This window comes from Eutrigla gurnardus, assembly GCF_963514095.1.
Source record: "Eutrigla gurnardus genome assembly, chromosome: 18".
Taxonomy (NCBI): Eukaryota; Metazoa; Chordata; class Actinopteri; order Perciformes; family Triglidae; genus Eutrigla; species Eutrigla gurnardus.
Genome location: NC_139929.1, coordinates 3,029,596 through 3,046,733, shown reverse-complemented (window position 1 = coordinate 3,046,733; position 17,138 = coordinate 3,029,596). Strand labels below are relative to the sequence as shown.

Below are 17,138 nucleotides of genomic sequence, written 5' to 3'. Positions count from 1 at the left end.
CAAATTTATTATAATTTTTACAATTAATAATAGTATGACCAGTTTATAAAAACATCTATTAGGATGTTAATTTAATTATGTTATATTTGTTATGTTTTTTAATTCAATAAATTAGATTTATTAGCAACTAGCCCTAAGCAACTAAAGTGTCAACATCTAGTTTTAATACCTCTGGACCAAATACAATAAAGCAGTTTTGTTCCATGTGCTGTATTTATTGATACGATGGGAAGTTCCACTTAGCAGCATGGAGGCCCCCCCGGCTCGTTTTGGGTTAATCCGGCCCTCTCCAAGCCTCGTGGAATGTGTAGTTCAACTAACGGCAGTTACTTTTATCATTACGCTAACATCTTGTGAGTGCCGAGGGAAACAATAAAGATGTAAAGAAACCGCCACAAAGCTTCTGTCTAAGATTAACAGAAGATGAAGTTAAAAACGGTCGTTCCTCTTCGCGTTTGCTTCGGTAACATTTCCAATCAATCACATTTCTGGCAGAAAATTCAGAAGAACTTTTGTTTTTTGAACCTCGAGTTTTGTCACACAAGTTCCACGATGTCTCTCCTGCTGCGTCGACGGAGAGGCTTTGAGGCTAGTTAAGACCGACAGCTTTATTTCAGCCCCGTTAGTTCCCGGCTGTGTTAAGTGTATGCGTCTCACATCCCGGCGGTAACGTTTCGCCGGGTGATCGCTTATTGATTTAAGATGCCGAACGGAGGAAAAAGAGGATTCACTGGCGTGGAGGAAAGCAGTTTGCAGCATCTTCCTGCCAAACGGCCTAATGAACCACATCTCTCATTCACGGTGCATTAGCAGAGATCACAAGTGGTGTGGATTTACAGCCTCGTGTTGTTAAAGTCTCTTAAAAAGCACCAATGACACGCACACAAATCCAACTTGCCATATCCCCTCCGACTGTAAGTCATTTCCCACCCCTCCAAAGCGAAAGTCATTTTAATATTATTATAAACATCTGCCCCAGATGTCCTCTGAGATCTGTGTGATTTCTTTTTTTATAATTTTAATATCTTGAACGCCGTCGGGCTGCATGTTTTTTTCTTCATTCTCTTTCCTGCTGTGACATTTCCTTCCTTTCCTGCTTTTCTCCGCTGGGCTTCTCTTTAAGACGGATCAGAGATTCGTGTCTCTCTTCCTCCTCGTATCTAATCTCCCATCAGGAAAGTCTACATACATACTGCATATGGATCCCCATCATCGTGGATTTATGAAAAGCACATGCACATTTTAGATATCGGTATAACTGACCCTCTGGCCAAATTTCACTTTTTAGGTTTGCTCTTTTTTAATTATTTACATCCCATTAGTTGCTCCAAAGAGCAGTTAATCATCCCTTCCCCTTGTTTGACCCTTCTCTCCCACCAGATCCTGGAGGCGCTGGCGCGGAATGATGACACGCTGGTGCAGATGTGCGGCAGGTTGAGTTCCAGCTGTGACGTGATCCCCGAGGACCTGCAGGTACGCTTCAGTGCCATGTGTGGCGAGAGGGTGGAGCACATCAACCGGCGGATCACCAACTACAGGAAGGTAACGACGAGGAGTGCAGCTTTTTATGCAGCTTACAACAATGAAAAATTGACTTTTTCCTTCTGTCATTCTCTGGAGACGGAGACTTGGATGCTTTTGCATCATTTTCTCTGTGGTTCTTGCACTTTTAGAACTTTTATCACGTCCTCCACTGTTTTTCGGGGAAATGCTTGCATAAAAGGGTCTGGACGAGGGAGGGGAACGTGCTGAGCGTGGACTCTAGAGGCGTAGATGCTTGTTTTGTTGCTCTGACATCAAACTGATGACACGCTGCAAACATTTTCACACACGAGCGTCGGCGTGCGAAGGCTCCTGCTCTAAAACAATATCACCGACTTCACTGGAGAGGAAACACTGAGCCAAGACGTCTGTCATTGATTGGCGAATATGTGTGCAATATGTCGTTTTTATCCGGCACTTTGTTTGTAATTAGGTTACAGCTGGTTCCAAGCATTTTCATCACTCTTTCATTCACATCTGTAACGGTCCGTTTGACAAACATCCCGATTCGTGCAAATGTGCATGAGAGGGGGGGGAAAAGGGAAAAAGATCTGACTCAACATTAGAGCGAGCCTTGGATTAATTACCAGTCACTTATAAATAGCCATGCACGTCCCCAGCCAGGACTTTTTGTTGTGTAAGAGCCCCTCCTGCCCTGGAGCATTCCTTCTCAGACCCCTAGAGAGAACGAGTGAGGGGAGGGGGGTTGAAGGTGGGAGAATGAAAGAGGAAAGACAAAGAAACAGGAAGACGGGAGCACAGATGAGTTAATCCGAGGACTGGAAATCAGAGTCCGCCGCTGACTCTTTCTGGGTCCATCTGGAGCGCATCATCAGAAGCTTCTCAGCTATCTGAGATAACCGGGGGAAGTGATGTTTGGTTTAAGTTCCTTCGCTGACACACACACACACATTATGTTATGCTTATGTTGCCTGACAGCGCAAGTTGCTAAAAAAACCCTGATCCCGGTGGCTTACACCATCTGCCGTGTAACATGCGAAACAGGATGCAGGCCCCGTGAAAAGGGAGGGTTCAAGGAAAGTGCAGCCGAAATGCTGCAAAGTATCGGCTCTGGTGGATCCGAAGTAGTCCTTCAGGCTCCCTGCGTTTGTGTTTTTACATGGAGATGCTATCTGGGGGGGCGTTAAGGTTTCTCAGCAGAGTTGGATGGAATACGACAAAAAATCCGGAGCTACAAATCAAATCAGAATATGCAGTAATAAGATACTTTCATCACATCATCTCGGAAGATATACGGCTGTAATTAAATTCATATCTGGATGATGAATGGTCACGTTTGAGTCGGCGGCTCCTCACATGTGTGAGCGGTGACGATGTTGTCTGTGATTCGGGTTGAATATCCGAGCTGCCAGATATTCTCTTGTCTGTTTCATGTGTTTTATTCTGGTGCTGCTGAGATGCAGCTACGTAATGCTAAGATTCAGACTTTTGAGGCATGTCTGGTTTCAAAATTGTCTTATTCCCAAAATTTGATTGTTATTGATTATAAATCTACCAGCTACTAGTCTCATATGATGCCATTAAAGTGCAAGATCTCTGGCCATATATCTATCCAATCATCATACATACGTCTCTCTTTCTCAGTTTGCCCGGGTGCTGAAGAACCGAGCGTGGCCCACCTTCAAGCAGGCCAAAGCCAAGGTGTCGCCCCTCCACAGCAGCGACTTCTGCCCCACCAACTGCCACATCAACGTGATGGAGGTGTCCTACCCCAAGACCACCACCTCTCTGGGCAGCGCCTTCGGCGTGCAGCTGGACAACAGGAAGAACACGCTGGAGAAGGGAGGACGCGGCGGCGGTGCTGAGCAGGGTGAGAGAGAACAGCCGTGTAGAAAAGCATGGAAATGCACCTTGAAATGCTTGGAAAGTGCTTGAATTTGACTTTGGAAAAGGTGTAGGAACCCTGAAAATCACCTGGATCTTCTTACTATTTCGTGTGTGTGTTGCCTCAGGTAAGCTCAACCCGATGGTTAACGTCCAGCATACAATCACCACCATGGCGGCCCCGTCGGGTCACAGCCTGGGCAGGACGGAGGGCCACGGTCTACGGTTCCTGCTCCGGGAGGAAGACCTGCTGACCCTGGACTCATATCAGAAACTCCTCTACAAGCTCACCATGGTCGTCAAGGAGATGGAGACACACGGGGCCCATATCCACGAGTGAGCGTCTTATTATTATTATAATACAGACCTAAACACACAAAAGCAACACGTGTTTCTAAATTAGAGATTGATATAAGAGGAACGTCTGGAGGGAATCTCTTCAGACTCCATGGAGAACTGATTTTGATGCTCAAAGGTCACCAGGACCTCACAGAACAGGTTAAATCAAAACGCCAATCACGACAATTTCACGCAATGGGACAAATATGATAAAATGACGCGGCGGTGACATTTGTGGATTTAAACTACGGCGTGAGCGGTTGACGGAGGCGTACGCCTCCAGGACGGGAAACAGACTCTCCCGCTGAGTCCGTTCCACTTGATTTGAAATGCCCTTTGAAACCAGATTGCCTCATATAACACGCCGTTACTTTTAAAAAGCATGCCTCGGTCATCTGGCACCTGGCCGGGCCAAACGTGTTGGTCATTACTGGAGCACCTGTGGGGCTGGGAAACAGACACATCAAGGTGCAGACACACGGGTGTGTGTGTGTGTTAGTTAGGGTCAGGTTAAGGGTTAGGTATAGGTTAAGGGTTAGGTTTAGGGTTAGCACAAAAGCAGCTTAATATAGAAAATACACACAAATTATATATATATAAATATACATACATACATACACACTCTTATAGTTATGTGTGTGACGACGGCGCTTCTTTTCCAAATAAGTGTTAAAAAATAAACTTTAGATGATCATCGGATTGATTCGGCTATTAGAAGTCACCTGCTGTTGCCGTGGGAATAACGAGGGGAGTCTCTTAACGTCGCTGCCAATTAGTGTCATCGTCAGCCGGCGAGGGGATAACGACCTCAACCATCCGCTATCTGTTTAAACATGCAATTGTACACACATGCACACTTCAGGAGGTAGCAGCTGCAGTCTGTTCAACAGCCCCGAGCACTTCATTAGGTGAGTTTTTGCAAATCGACCCGTTCGTTGATCGACCTTCGGGTCACTACGACTGTAAAACACCCAGCAGTTTATCTCCTAGCTCTCACTCTTTGCGTCTCACTGTCTTCCTCCCGGGTCGGACCAACTCTGACAGCACGACTTCCTAACAATGTAATAATGGACTGAAGTGGTCATTTTAATGAGGGCTCCTTTTGTCCCGACGCCCCCTCCATTCCCATCTCCGAGACCTTCGTCAGAGATAAGAAATATCCTCAAGAAAAACTGGACATAGAATGATGTTACATAATCTCTTGGCTGGTTTTAGAAGAATCCATTTTTGAGGCGGCGACCTGTGACCCTTTGTCTCACAGGGCAGCGGACAAAGGGTCACAGCTGCGCGAGGGCTTTTATATCTGGACCTCCTCCCTTCCTGGATGGAATGTCCACTTTTGTCTTCCATTTTAACGTATTTTGCATATTGTTTGCACATCTTTACTGTTTTCAGGCTCTCGGTATGGATCCCACGTGCAAATATCATATCAGGAAACTGACTGATGTGGAGCTTTGCAATGCAGACGCACTTAGAGACGCTACGAGGAATGAGTGATGTCTAATGGTTTAACGTGTCAAAGAGGGTTAAAGGGCTTCCTGTGAGAGTTTTAAGCTGTGTCTCTTTTCACTTTTCTGTTTTTTTCGCCTCTCTCTGCTGCCTTCTCTGATCCAGTCATTGTTATTCTGCCTCGCTCCCTCTGATAGTTTGCTCCCCAAAAGGCCCCAAACCGCGCTCACTTCTTTATTAACCCACAGCCAATGGCAGAGCTGGGAGCGCTTCGCCATGGCGACGGAATGCCACTCTGCTTGGGAGGGAGTATTGTGGCGGCTCCTGGAGTGGACCGTAATGAGGGCATCTCTGTGTCAGAACGGTGAATGGGTAGAAAAGGGGTCAATGGAGAGAGAGAGAGGGAGGGAGAGAGAGGGAGGAATGAGGGGGAGAGGTGTTTAAAAGTGATAAACAGACGTCACATTCTTGGATGCTTTCTGGCAGCACGAGGGAGACAGGTTGTTTATCCGCCTCCGCTCTGAAATGTCCTGAAGGCCGGACGCAAACTTAAAAAAAACAGGGCGAAACCTAAACAGACATCGTGTGTCGGACCGCGTGCGTGGGGGGAGAGATTAAATAAAATACAAAATAAAAATCCTATCATTTATTGGAATACGGCTTTTAAACGCCAACACGTGTTGCTACAACTGTGATAATATCCCGGCCCTTCCTGCTCTTCTGATTAGCCCTCTGATAGCGGCGGCGAGGAGAGCTGATATCTGCAGCGTGTTGACACAGCTGTAACCTGCTGTGTGTTTGAACCTATTAATACCTCCCCTCCCCCCCGACCATCTGAAAGCTGTTGTGTGGAAGCCGGCCACAAACAATGTTGGAACTTCTTTCCTCCATCCAAACTGTATTTACAGTCCAACATGTCTTGACGTCATGAGCTTCCTGCTTCTCAAACGTCATAGTTTTCCTCCTCTTTTCCAGCCTCCTGTCCTCCATCACATACCCTCCGGCGTCCGACGCCAGGACCCCGGAGAGCTTCATATCGGCGGAGAGCGAGGCGGAGAAAGGCGAGCGGAACGGGAAGAAGGTGTGCTTCAACGTGGCGGGTGACGAGCAGGAGGACTCCGGGCACGACACCATCAGCAACAGGGACTCCTACAGGTGGACACAACATACGATACCATATATACTACAGATTACACTCCATATTGTTGTAACTCATGTTTTTTCTTCTCCTCAGCGACTGTAACAGCAACAGGAACTCCATCGCCTCGTTCACCAGCATCTGCAGCAGCCACTGCAGCTCCTACGTCCACAGCGACGAGATGGACTCAGGTGCACGAACGCATTACATCGACGAGGTCGCACATAAAGTTGGAATCATTTGCAAATGTCTTGTCTTATAGCGTCAAACAAACGTTGAGCATGAGTTAATTCCACCTGGGTGATTGGGACACATAATGTAAATCATTGCACCTGGTTAAAAGTCATTACTGATGCATTTACATAAATATATATATAAAATAAATAAATATATAAATATAAATAAATATATATAATATATATTTATATATATATATTATTTTATTTTATTTTATTTTCATTTTATCATTTATTATTATTTTATTTTATTTATTTTTATATAATAAATATATATATATATAAAATATATATAATAAATAAACACAGGATTGTGTATGAAAATGAAATATTAAAGAAAAGAAAAAAAAAATATATATAAATAAATATATATAACATATATTTATAATATTTTATTATTTATTATTATTATTTTATTTTATATACATTATTATATATATTATTTTATATTATTATATATATATAAAAATATATATCATAAATAAACACAGGATTGTGTCTGAAAACTAAATATTCCAACTAAAAAAAATAAATAAATATAAATTCCCGAATCTTGAGCGTCATAATCCATAACACCAATCAACCACATTGCAAAACAGCCCAATTAGTGACGGGCGATGATTATAATCTCAACTGCGTGATTACACCTTGGAGAAGACATGAACAAAAAAATAAATAAAAAGAATCCTGACGTTGAATGTAATTGGATGTGACGGGCGTTTGGACACGCGTCTCAGCTGGATTTGACATTAACGTCTCACACAGCTGCGTTTCCTGTCGGACATCCTTCCCGTCCGTCTCTCAGGACGTCTCCGTCACGCAGACGGGGGATGGGATGTCAGGGTTTTCTTCGTACACGTTTAAGTGATTAAAAGATGCATACTGAATTTACCGCCACACGTGTCTCATGCATGTGTTGAATACGATCATCAGTGACTAACTTTCTGGTTTTAAACGCTCCTGCAGGCGATGAGATGCCCTCCAGTGTTTGGCTGTCGCACGAGAAGCAGAAGAAACTCCACAGTTTCCTGGAACATCTGTTTAGCCAGGTAGGTGCTAAACATCTGTGCAGATGTGATCGATGCTATCTGCAGCTCTCGTACCCGAACATGCCCTAAAATGCCAATTTCTCTAGTTGATAAACAATCTTTTAAATCTTTATTTATTTAATTCGTCCCCGAGATGAATTCATGTCACTGCAACACTGTATGAAGTGTAAATCGTGACCTCTGACCTTTCTAAGACCTTTTGGAGCTAGTGGTTGACCCTATCTGATTATGCTTACGATATCCACAGGATTTCTTTTTACGAGGATGTTTCCATCGGCAGAGAAGGAAAAAAAAACCCTCTGCTTTGCTGCGTCTGCACTTTTAGGCTACTTCCTGTCATTTGTTTCATTGTAGAGCAGCTTCCCCGGCTTTGTTTACATACAAGCGCAGTGGCCGCAGATGTTGGTTACGTTTTGGCAGCTTTTTTTTTTTTGCTTCCCTACTCGACTCGTATCATGGAAGTGCACCGGCTTGACCCTTGTGACCTTTTCTCCAGGTGGACTCCATCACCAGCATGCTGAGAGGGGCGGTGGTGGCTCGGGCCTTCGAGCAGACCAAGTGCTTCACACCTGGAAGAGGATTACAAGGTAATTGTAACGTGTCTTGCAACGTGTCTCACTCTCTGCTGGAGCAGTAGACGTGTGTTTCCCCCGTGAGGAATGTTGTGTTTTTTATGGTGCGGCTGGGCTTCCTGGTCCTCGCTGAGCTGCAGTCGGCCCGACAGAAGAAAAATAAGATTGGAGAAACTCCCAAACCGGCACCGACTGCCGAGGGAAAACAGAGCACACGCTGAAAACGGCTGCAACTTCCTGTTGTGTAACGTGTGTGTGTGTGTGTGTGTGTGTGTGTGTGTGTGTGTGTGTGATTGTAGAGACATGGGGAAAGTATTGTAGGTGGATTTAAAAACACAACTACAGACAAAGGGCGATTACTTCAGACACACTGAGCCAGGGATGAAGCTAAAAGGCCTTTAATTAGTTTAGAGCTCTTCAATATTTTTAAGGCCAAGGACCCCCTAATAATAGCCAATAATAATAATAATACATTTTAATTGGTGGTGCCTTCCAGGACACCTATCAAAACATTAATATAACATAAATAAAAGCAACACATTTAACAGAAATATAAGTCTAAGTGTTTTAATAATGTGGAGTGCAGTCTATATTGCCATGTAAGCCATTAAAATAATAGATTCATATTTGCTCATCAGAAGGTTGTATTCATGTTAAAGTGTATTTTTGGACATATTAAATAAAACATAGTTTGTAATAAAACAAACTTTGGGGTCAAATAATTTCAGTGACCCCCTGCAGTAGCCCTGTGGAACCCCTAGGGGTCTCGGATTTCTGGTGTAGGGTATATCAAGCTCAGAGGATTTCCCTCTTCTACAGAGTTCACAACTGAGCGTGTGCAGGATTTTTTTTTCTGTTTTTATTTTTTCTGATCCATTTTCTCCTCTTCTCCCTCTCTCTCTCTCCCTGTCTGTGTCTCTCTCTCACCACTTAGTTGCACACTCATCTCCACTTCACCGTTATTGTAGAGCTACTTAACAGTCAAAGGGAAATGTGACCTTGTAACAGCTCCAGTGTTTCTATCTGATTATTCCGTTTTTTTTACTCCGTGTTTATTTGCCACCTCACCTCGTCTTGGCCTCGCCGTCGTAAACCTCCGACGTCTAGTGTTGCTGTTTTATCTCCAGCAGGAAAACGTAGGAAATGTTACTGGAAGTGAGCTAAATTTGTTCTTATCGTTTTTCCACTGCAAAGATCAACGAGCTCACGGCGCCTTTTCATGATCCGTGGAGCTGTGTTCAGATGACTCGGCACTTTTTTAAAGGTCGCATAGAAAGAAAACGAAGCTCTAAAGCAACAGTTGTTTTCTTTCTTTCTTCTTTTTTTCTTTGGAAGCCGTGCAGGTTTCCCAAAAAACTACAAACTGTGTTTTTGTATCCCGGCGGTCTGTTTAGTACGATGTGCGAACGCTCGCTCGTTTTATGTCCCTGAACGCAACTTAAACGGAGTGTGATGAGCACTGACAGCGAAAAAAGAGCAGCTGACACAGTTATTCTGTATGTTTTCATAGGAGAAGCTTCCACACACACACACACACACACACACACACACACGCACACACACACACACACACACACACACACACACACACACACACACACACACACTCCCCTCTCATCTTCAAGTAAGCGGAGATATGCTTGAACTGAAAATAGGTCCGCTTGTGTGTGTGTGTGTGTGTGTGTGTGTGTGTGTGTGTGTGTGTGTGTGTGTGTGTGTGTGTGTGTGTGTGTGTGTGTGTGTGTGTGTAAATGCCCTCAGGAGGGATGTGAAGGCCTTGATCAGAGCTGATCCATCACCATTCCAGTTGATAACGAAGCAAATAGGATTATCTAACAAGTGGAGCATTCCTGCATCTGATCCGTCTCCTGACATCGCCCTCAGACACACACACACACACACACACACACACACACACACACACACACACACACACACACTTAAACAGCCACCATTATATCACAAATCTCTTCTTTCATTGCCAAAGTCAACTGTATTACAAGTATTTCTGTCTCGTTTAAAGAGGGGTCACATGAACTTGACCTTTCCTCTGCAAACAGTGAGATTCTAGACTGTAGGTGGTCTGAGATCTGACTCCTTTTTTATCACTTCATCGGAAGGAGAGAATGAGTCCGATGTTAAACAGGATGGAAAGTCAAACTCGGACAGAGACGTTTAAGAGGGACGAAAGTGTACTAATTTATTAGAATCTGTCGTCTTTTTTTAAATGATCACTTTTGCTGAAATGTTTGCTTTCCTGAAGAATCGGCTGAATAATTGAATTGTAAACTTCCAAAGAGTTTGATGCGCTGCTTTGTTAACGGAAACGTTATGATGAGGATAAAAACTGTGCCGACTTGAGAGGATGCATCAGAGGAGGAATGAAAGGAGATCTTTTCCTCACTGTTTAATAATGCATGGATGGACAAAAGGCAGTCTGTCTTCTAAATCCACTTCCTGTCTATGCAGATGAGTCTGATCTGCTAACTCTCTCCGTTTCCGGTTCCCTCAGAGTTTCAGCAGGAGATGGAGCCGAAGGTGAACTGCACCAAGAAGCTGCGTCTCCACGTGAAGCAGGATCCCTGGAACCTTCCCAGCAGCGTCCAGATGCTGACGCAGACCATCGCCAGATACGTGGAGGGTAAGCCCCGCCCCCCCTCGCAGCACTCACAGTGATGTCATAACCTTCGAAGCAGTCATTTTAATCCAAGTAATGACTTGACTTCAGTTCATGGGGTTAATTAGTTTTACAATTGCTTCTTGCTATTTCATCACAGATAATAAAAAAAAGGTTAAATGCATTTTAAACGTCGACGATAACGAAGACTAAAAAAAACACAAACACGTTTCAACAAGTCAATTATTGTAGAAGCTTAAACAGAATTCTCTCTCTCTCTAAACTATCTATCCATCTATCCATCCATCCATCCATCCATCCATCCATGCCTGTATTTGAAAACTCTAAGGGGGTAAAAACGACCCGTTCGTGGTTCAAACACACACACACACACACACACACACACACGTCTAACTGTTCTTAAAAGGCCACATGTAGTATATTATAATGAAAAACGAAAGCCAGGCTTTGGAAGGTAATGGTACGTTGAACCGACCGATCCTCCGGAGAGCCTCATCATATTTATTGGACGTTGGAGTAAAAACCCCCGTTACAGTGGTGTGAGTGTACAGTCAGTCCCAGACCATTAACCACTCTAACAAACCTCAAACTGTCCTGCTGGGATCCATCCGTTGGAGGGGAACCAGCAAGTTAAAACAACCCGAGAGCTGCACTCTTTTTATCTGGATGGAGAGTTCAGCCTCATTCATTCCCAGCGGGAGTGTGTGTGTGTGTGTGTGTGTGTGTGTGTTTGTTGAAAACACACAGACATGTGTACATACACAGAAACACCCCAGGCAAACAGACCACATGACACTCCTGGGAAAGGTGAGCCGGCGGTCACAAAGAGAGGACAAATAAGCAGAATAATATCACTGAGCTTGGCCTGTGTACACTACGTTATTATTTTAGATTTTTTTCTCTCCTACCTCTCCCCACGATGGCTTTTTCATGCACGGCGGCGTCCTGCCAAGCTTCTGATATGACTATAAACAAATACAGATTTATGTTATTATCTTTGCCTGTGGCTGTTTTTGTTGTTTTTTTTTCTTATATGTGAAGATAAACAGCTGTGGAGCGACTTCACGACGTCAGGGATTGAGTTTATAGTGGAGGTCATACTATTGATATAAGAATGCTTTTATTTTGTTTTTTCAGAGGTGAAGACGCGGCTGCTCTTGGTCTTACTACAGTACACAGGTTGGTCTCCTCCACAGCATCGACTGGAACTTTCTAAATGTTCATACATTTTGCAGAAAAATGAATAAATAAATGAATATATGGATCGAGGTGTTCTTGTTCCTCCACTCACCTCTACCACCTATGAATTAATGAGCAGGAGAAGTGCAGGACGGTACATTTCTCTTCTCTGAGGCTGTGGATTGGTTAATAGCGTCAAAGAATTCTCCCTCATGCCTTATGACACGTACATTTCTTCACAAACTCATTTTAAACTCAAACTTTTTTCCAGGGTCTATTCCTCAGGAAATTATGGCAGCAATTATTTTCCACTCGGGCTCACACCTGTCATCTGCTCTCATTTCTTTTTCTGATAGAATATTTAATACCGAGCGGATTTATTTTATTTTTTTTAAATGCAGTCAAGACTGAAAGATTCCCTCAGCACAGAGTCTAACCTTTACCTCCTTAAAAGTCTGTTTTTGAAGATCAGAAGTTTCTTTTAACCTTTTTATTTCCCACTTTACACCTCGATCTCTTTCTGACTTTCTTTGACTGTTTGACTTTTTTCTTTGGCTGCGACATGGCTTCCCTCTCAGCCTCAAGTCCTCTTTGTTGCCCCCCTAGACTCGGAGATCCAGTTGCGTCGAGACATGGTCTTCTGTCAGTCTCTCGTTGCAGCCGTGTGTGCCTTCTCAGAGCACCTGCTGGCCGTCCTCAACCAGGTAAATCACACATTTATCTAATCCAGGGTCGCCCAAGAAGTTGGAATAATTCGCAAATGTCTTGTCTTTTATAGTAAATCATTGCACCTGGTTAAAGGTGATTACTGATGCATTTAAATACATAAACAGGATGAGTGAAGATATGGACTATTCAGTTAAGCTGCATCATTCTACATAAAATCCATCTTTTGTTTTATTCTGTGTCTCAGCGTGTTTTTTGTGTGTCCCCTCTCAGTTCCACAATGCAGGCCGGGAGTCAGACCAGGACAGCTCGGACCCCCAGGACCTCCAGGAGGCCCAGGAAGCCAGCCGGCGTTGGCTGGAGCTGATCGCCAGCGCCGGGCTCCTCTTGCACTTCCAGTCCCTCCTCTCTCCCAATCTGGTGAGCTCCCAGCCCGGGCCTCGGCTCCCAGTTAATCTGCTTTAACAGAGACACCAACGACAGGAGCTGCAGCTGCTCAGAAGGCAACAAAAGGCCACTTTCATATAAACATGCATATAGATTTAGATTTTACTTCCATGTTTTCCTGCACTTCACTGCAGCATTCTGATGTAAAGCTAAAACACAGAAACAAATAATCGTATATCAAACAATATGAATCACCGGGTTACAATAAGCTCATGGGACATGAATTATGCAAGATTCAACATTTACTGTGATGCAAGCTATAGCTGAGCAAATAAGATGCGATGTAGCATTTTAAGACCATTAATCAAGACGCCGCCGGCAAACGCTGAAACAACACAACGCGCTGAAATGTGCTGAGCTTCCCGCTCCGTCGGCCCACAGTGACTCGTAGGGCTGCGGTCTGGACTCGCTGAGGTCTGCCGCTGATTCTGCAAAGCCGGATCCCACAGCTGACTTCCCTCAGACAAAGAAACCTCTCTCTCGCTGTATCTCTGCACATGGATTCAAACAAAACATTTCTATAATTCAATGATTAAATGCCAAACGCTGAATTTCTTTGCATCCTTCTTTGGGAGTTCAGAAACACAGGAAGTGCTTTAAAACCGTTTATGACGTTTATGGAGTTTCTGGTCCTCCTGTTTCCCTCCGTCTCTCATTTCTCCTTTCCCTTTCAAGTGTCCCCGCGGAGCGCCACAGGGTCTCGGTTCCTGCAGGTGAAACCAGCGAAATCTCAGCATCCACCTTTTTTTTTTAGGGCACCACATGAAAGGCAGCATGAGCTGGGGATGCTGTGTGTGTGTGTGTGTGTGTGTGTGTGTGTGTGTGTGTGTGTGTGTGTGTGTGTGTGTGTGTGTGTGTGTGTGTGTGTGTGTGTGTGTGTGTGTGTGTGTGTGTGTGTGTGTGTGTGTGTGTGTGTGTGTGTGTGTGTGTGTGTGTGTGTGTGTGTGTGTGTGTGTGTGTGTGTGTGTGTGTGTGTGTGTGTGACGTGCTTAGAGATCCACTCGCCCACACATTGCAGCATCACTTGGCAGAGCAGCGGGTTTCCCTCCGTCACATGTTGGACCGTCTCCGATGTGTCTTTAGAAAAAAGGACCTAATCCTCTTTTTCACCGCTGCTCTGTTTATCCCTCAGAGAGAGAGAGAGAGAGAGAGAGAGAGAGAGAGAGAGAGAGAGAGAGAGACAGAGAGAGAGAGAGAGACAGAGACAGAGAGAGAGAAGGAAGGGGGGGATGCAGTGTCACAATCCAAAACATTCGAGCTGCTATCCCTGCAGCAATGTGACTGTGTGTTTGACAAGGAAGACACACACACACACACACACACACACACACACACACACACACACACACACACACACTCTTACATGTATGCAGACGTCATTTCTTGTATAATACTCTCCTCACATACACACATACACACTCACAGAGGTAGAAAAGTACTGCGCTTGAATATTTCCATGTTATTTACTGTACAATAGATTGTTTTTGCAGGTTTGGATTTTACAAACAAAAATGCTTATTTAGCTTCTTGTGGTTCATTTTATCAATACAAGTAGCTAAAACTGGCTCCACCTTTAAAATTCAAATACAATATAGTATTATGTTTTGTATACGCAGTCATTATATCACACTGGGAACAATTTCTTCAAATATGCTTCTTAAAAACAGGATATATACAGTTTTGAAATCAAAGTGACACAGAAAACAGTGGTTATCAATGATTATTGTTGGGACTATTGATCAGCTGATTCAACCACAGCTTGACTATGGAAACCTCCTTTTTTATTCCAAACAAGTCTGTGGGCTGTAATTAATGTGTAAGAAGGGAAAGGATCCACAACCTGGAAAAACAAGTTTTACTTTCATGGAAAAACACATGAAAAATGAGAGAAAATCACTTAATTTAGCCTTTTTTTTGTCATACAGTATAAGCAGTTGTCCTCCATAAGTAAACAGTAAACCCCTTTCATTTTGAACGCTCTGATACCTCCTCCACCACTCTCACCAGTATGCTGTCTCTCTCTGCAGACCGATGAACAGGCCATGCTGGAGGACACTCAGGTGGCCTTGATCGACCTGGAGAAGGTCACCTTCTACTTCCAGCGCTTCGAAGGGGAGCCGCTGGTGGCCAGTAAGTACACCGAGCCCTCTAGTCTGTATTATCCAGCCGCTGCTCCACCTGATGTTAAAATGTGACCTCCTCCCCTCTCCTGCGGCAGACACGCCCATGTCCTACCAGGTGGAAGGAACCCGCCAGGCCTTGAAGGTCTGCTTCCACCTGGAGAGCTTCTACTTCTCCCAGCTGCCTCCCAGGCTGAGGAACGGAGGAGGCGTCAAAATCCACCCGGTGCTGTTCACGCAAGGTACGCCGAGATCCGGAGGGGGAACGCTGAGTCAGCAAGTAAACTCTGAGTCAGCAAGTAGTGCAGAGATGAAAGCCTCTTTATGGATTATTCAACAAAAAGGTAGATGCTCGGAACACGCGGTGACTTTCTCATTTATTTCCATCTCTGACTCTTTGTCTGCAGCGCTGGAGAGCATGGAGGGTTACTACTACAGAGACAACGTGTCAGTGGAGGAATACCAGGCCCAGATCAATGCTGCCTCGCTGGAGAAGGTCAAACAGTACTACAAGAGAATGAGGTATTTTACACCACAAACACACACACGTAATGTTAGATATAACATGAATCAGGTTTGGATTCCAGGTGATTGTCTGAGAGAAACACGGCAGGAGTTTTTATTTATTTATGTCCTTATTATGATTGGTTGTGAACACGCACAGCAGGGACGCCTCTGATTGGATGAGAGCGCCCAGCGTGTCACCATTCCCACTTTCCCTCACACCTCCATTGGTTCGCCGCCACACACAGGAGGCCCTCTGATTGGCCGAGCGTTTATTAACGAGGTGGAAACGAGAATACGAAGAAGAAAACTGACTGAAAATCCCATTTGAACCCAGCTGCGAATAAAACACCCGTGGATGCAGGAGACGCATTAAGAATTCATAACGAGAAAATGTCACTCTGAAGACGGCAGATGTTGTTTCTGCAAAAAAAAAAAGAAGAAAAAAGTCCAACGTTGAAGTGTCTCCAGACACTTACACCTGACGCTCTTGAAGTTAATTGGACTCTCTGTTGTCACAGATCAACACCTTATTACACCAATGGATGACAGAAACCGCATCGATATCAGACCATAAAGCCAGATTGACTCCTAGTTATAATAATCATACCGCCGCTTTAAAGAGAGCTCTCGCCGCTCCGCCTTCATCTGAACATCTGCTGCCGATTGTACGGATAATTAAACGGAGCAGAGCTCGCAGTAAAACTCCCGTCTCCTTATTTAGGGACGGATCGACTCCGAGGGGCTGAATGATTTACAACTGTAGGCAACAAAACATTCATTTACCGGCATTTCTGCTTCTGGTTCTCCCAACCAATGAAAATCACTTTTAATCATTCATTTCCAGCGAGTGGCAAAGATTTCCCAAAGTGCAGTTGTGGATACGAAATAGTGCCGGGGTCATTTAATCTTTTTTTTTATTTTTTATTTCATGCCTCAGGCTTGAATCTCATTGTGTCATGATATCAGATCTTCTGGGACTCGACGAGCGTTTTGATTTGTATTTTTATGGAGTCCTGTTTGCAGACTGCAGTTGCCACTGTTGTTATTAAAGTCTTACAGAGAGGCGTCTGCAGCACCTTCTAACAGTGAACGCTCTTAATAAGCGTATATGTCATTATATGGCTGAAGGCTTTTCAAAGCGTATCGAATTGCGATTATTCCTGTCCGATCGTGATGCGATTTGCGATATTAGATTGAATTAAAATGATTATGTGCTGTAGAATATGATGTGTAGAGCAGGGTGTCTCTGCAGCGCCACAATAATATCAGAAAATGGTTAATATTATATTATTCTAATAAATATTTGAAAACTGCAGTTGGCCATATTGCCATTTCGATAAAATTTTCATCAACTGTGAGAACCGCCCCCGTGCTGTTAAATGATTCAAACCGTACACGCGGGACCCTTTTT

General features: G+C 44.2%; 1 protein-coding gene across 1 annotated transcript in view; it reads left to right on the top strand.

The window, feature by feature from the left end:
- Positions 1-17,138, top strand: part of prex2 (phosphatidylinositol-3,4,5-trisphosphate-dependent Rac exchange factor 2) — a 71,261-nt gene that overhangs the window by 39,261 nt on the left and 14,862 nt on the right. The window contains exons 23-36 of the mRNA XM_084033766.1: positions 1,381-1,542; positions 3,148-3,373; positions 3,516-3,723; positions 6,151-6,330; positions 6,410-6,504; positions 7,516-7,598; positions 8,095-8,185; positions 10,683-10,811; positions 11,946-11,987; positions 12,594-12,691; positions 12,927-13,073; positions 15,128-15,230; positions 15,319-15,462; positions 15,628-15,742. Of these exons, the coding sequence (XP_083889892.1) occupies positions 1,381-1,542; positions 3,148-3,373; positions 3,516-3,723; positions 6,151-6,330; positions 6,410-6,504; positions 7,516-7,598; positions 8,095-8,185; positions 10,683-10,811; positions 11,946-11,987; positions 12,594-12,691; positions 12,927-13,073; positions 15,128-15,230; positions 15,319-15,462; positions 15,628-15,742 (1,823 nt within the window). The remainder of the gene's footprint in view (positions 1-1,380; positions 1,543-3,147; positions 3,374-3,515; positions 3,724-6,150; positions 6,331-6,409; positions 6,505-7,515; positions 7,599-8,094; positions 8,186-10,682; positions 10,812-11,945; positions 11,988-12,593; positions 12,692-12,926; positions 13,074-15,127; positions 15,231-15,318; positions 15,463-15,627; positions 15,743-17,138) is intronic.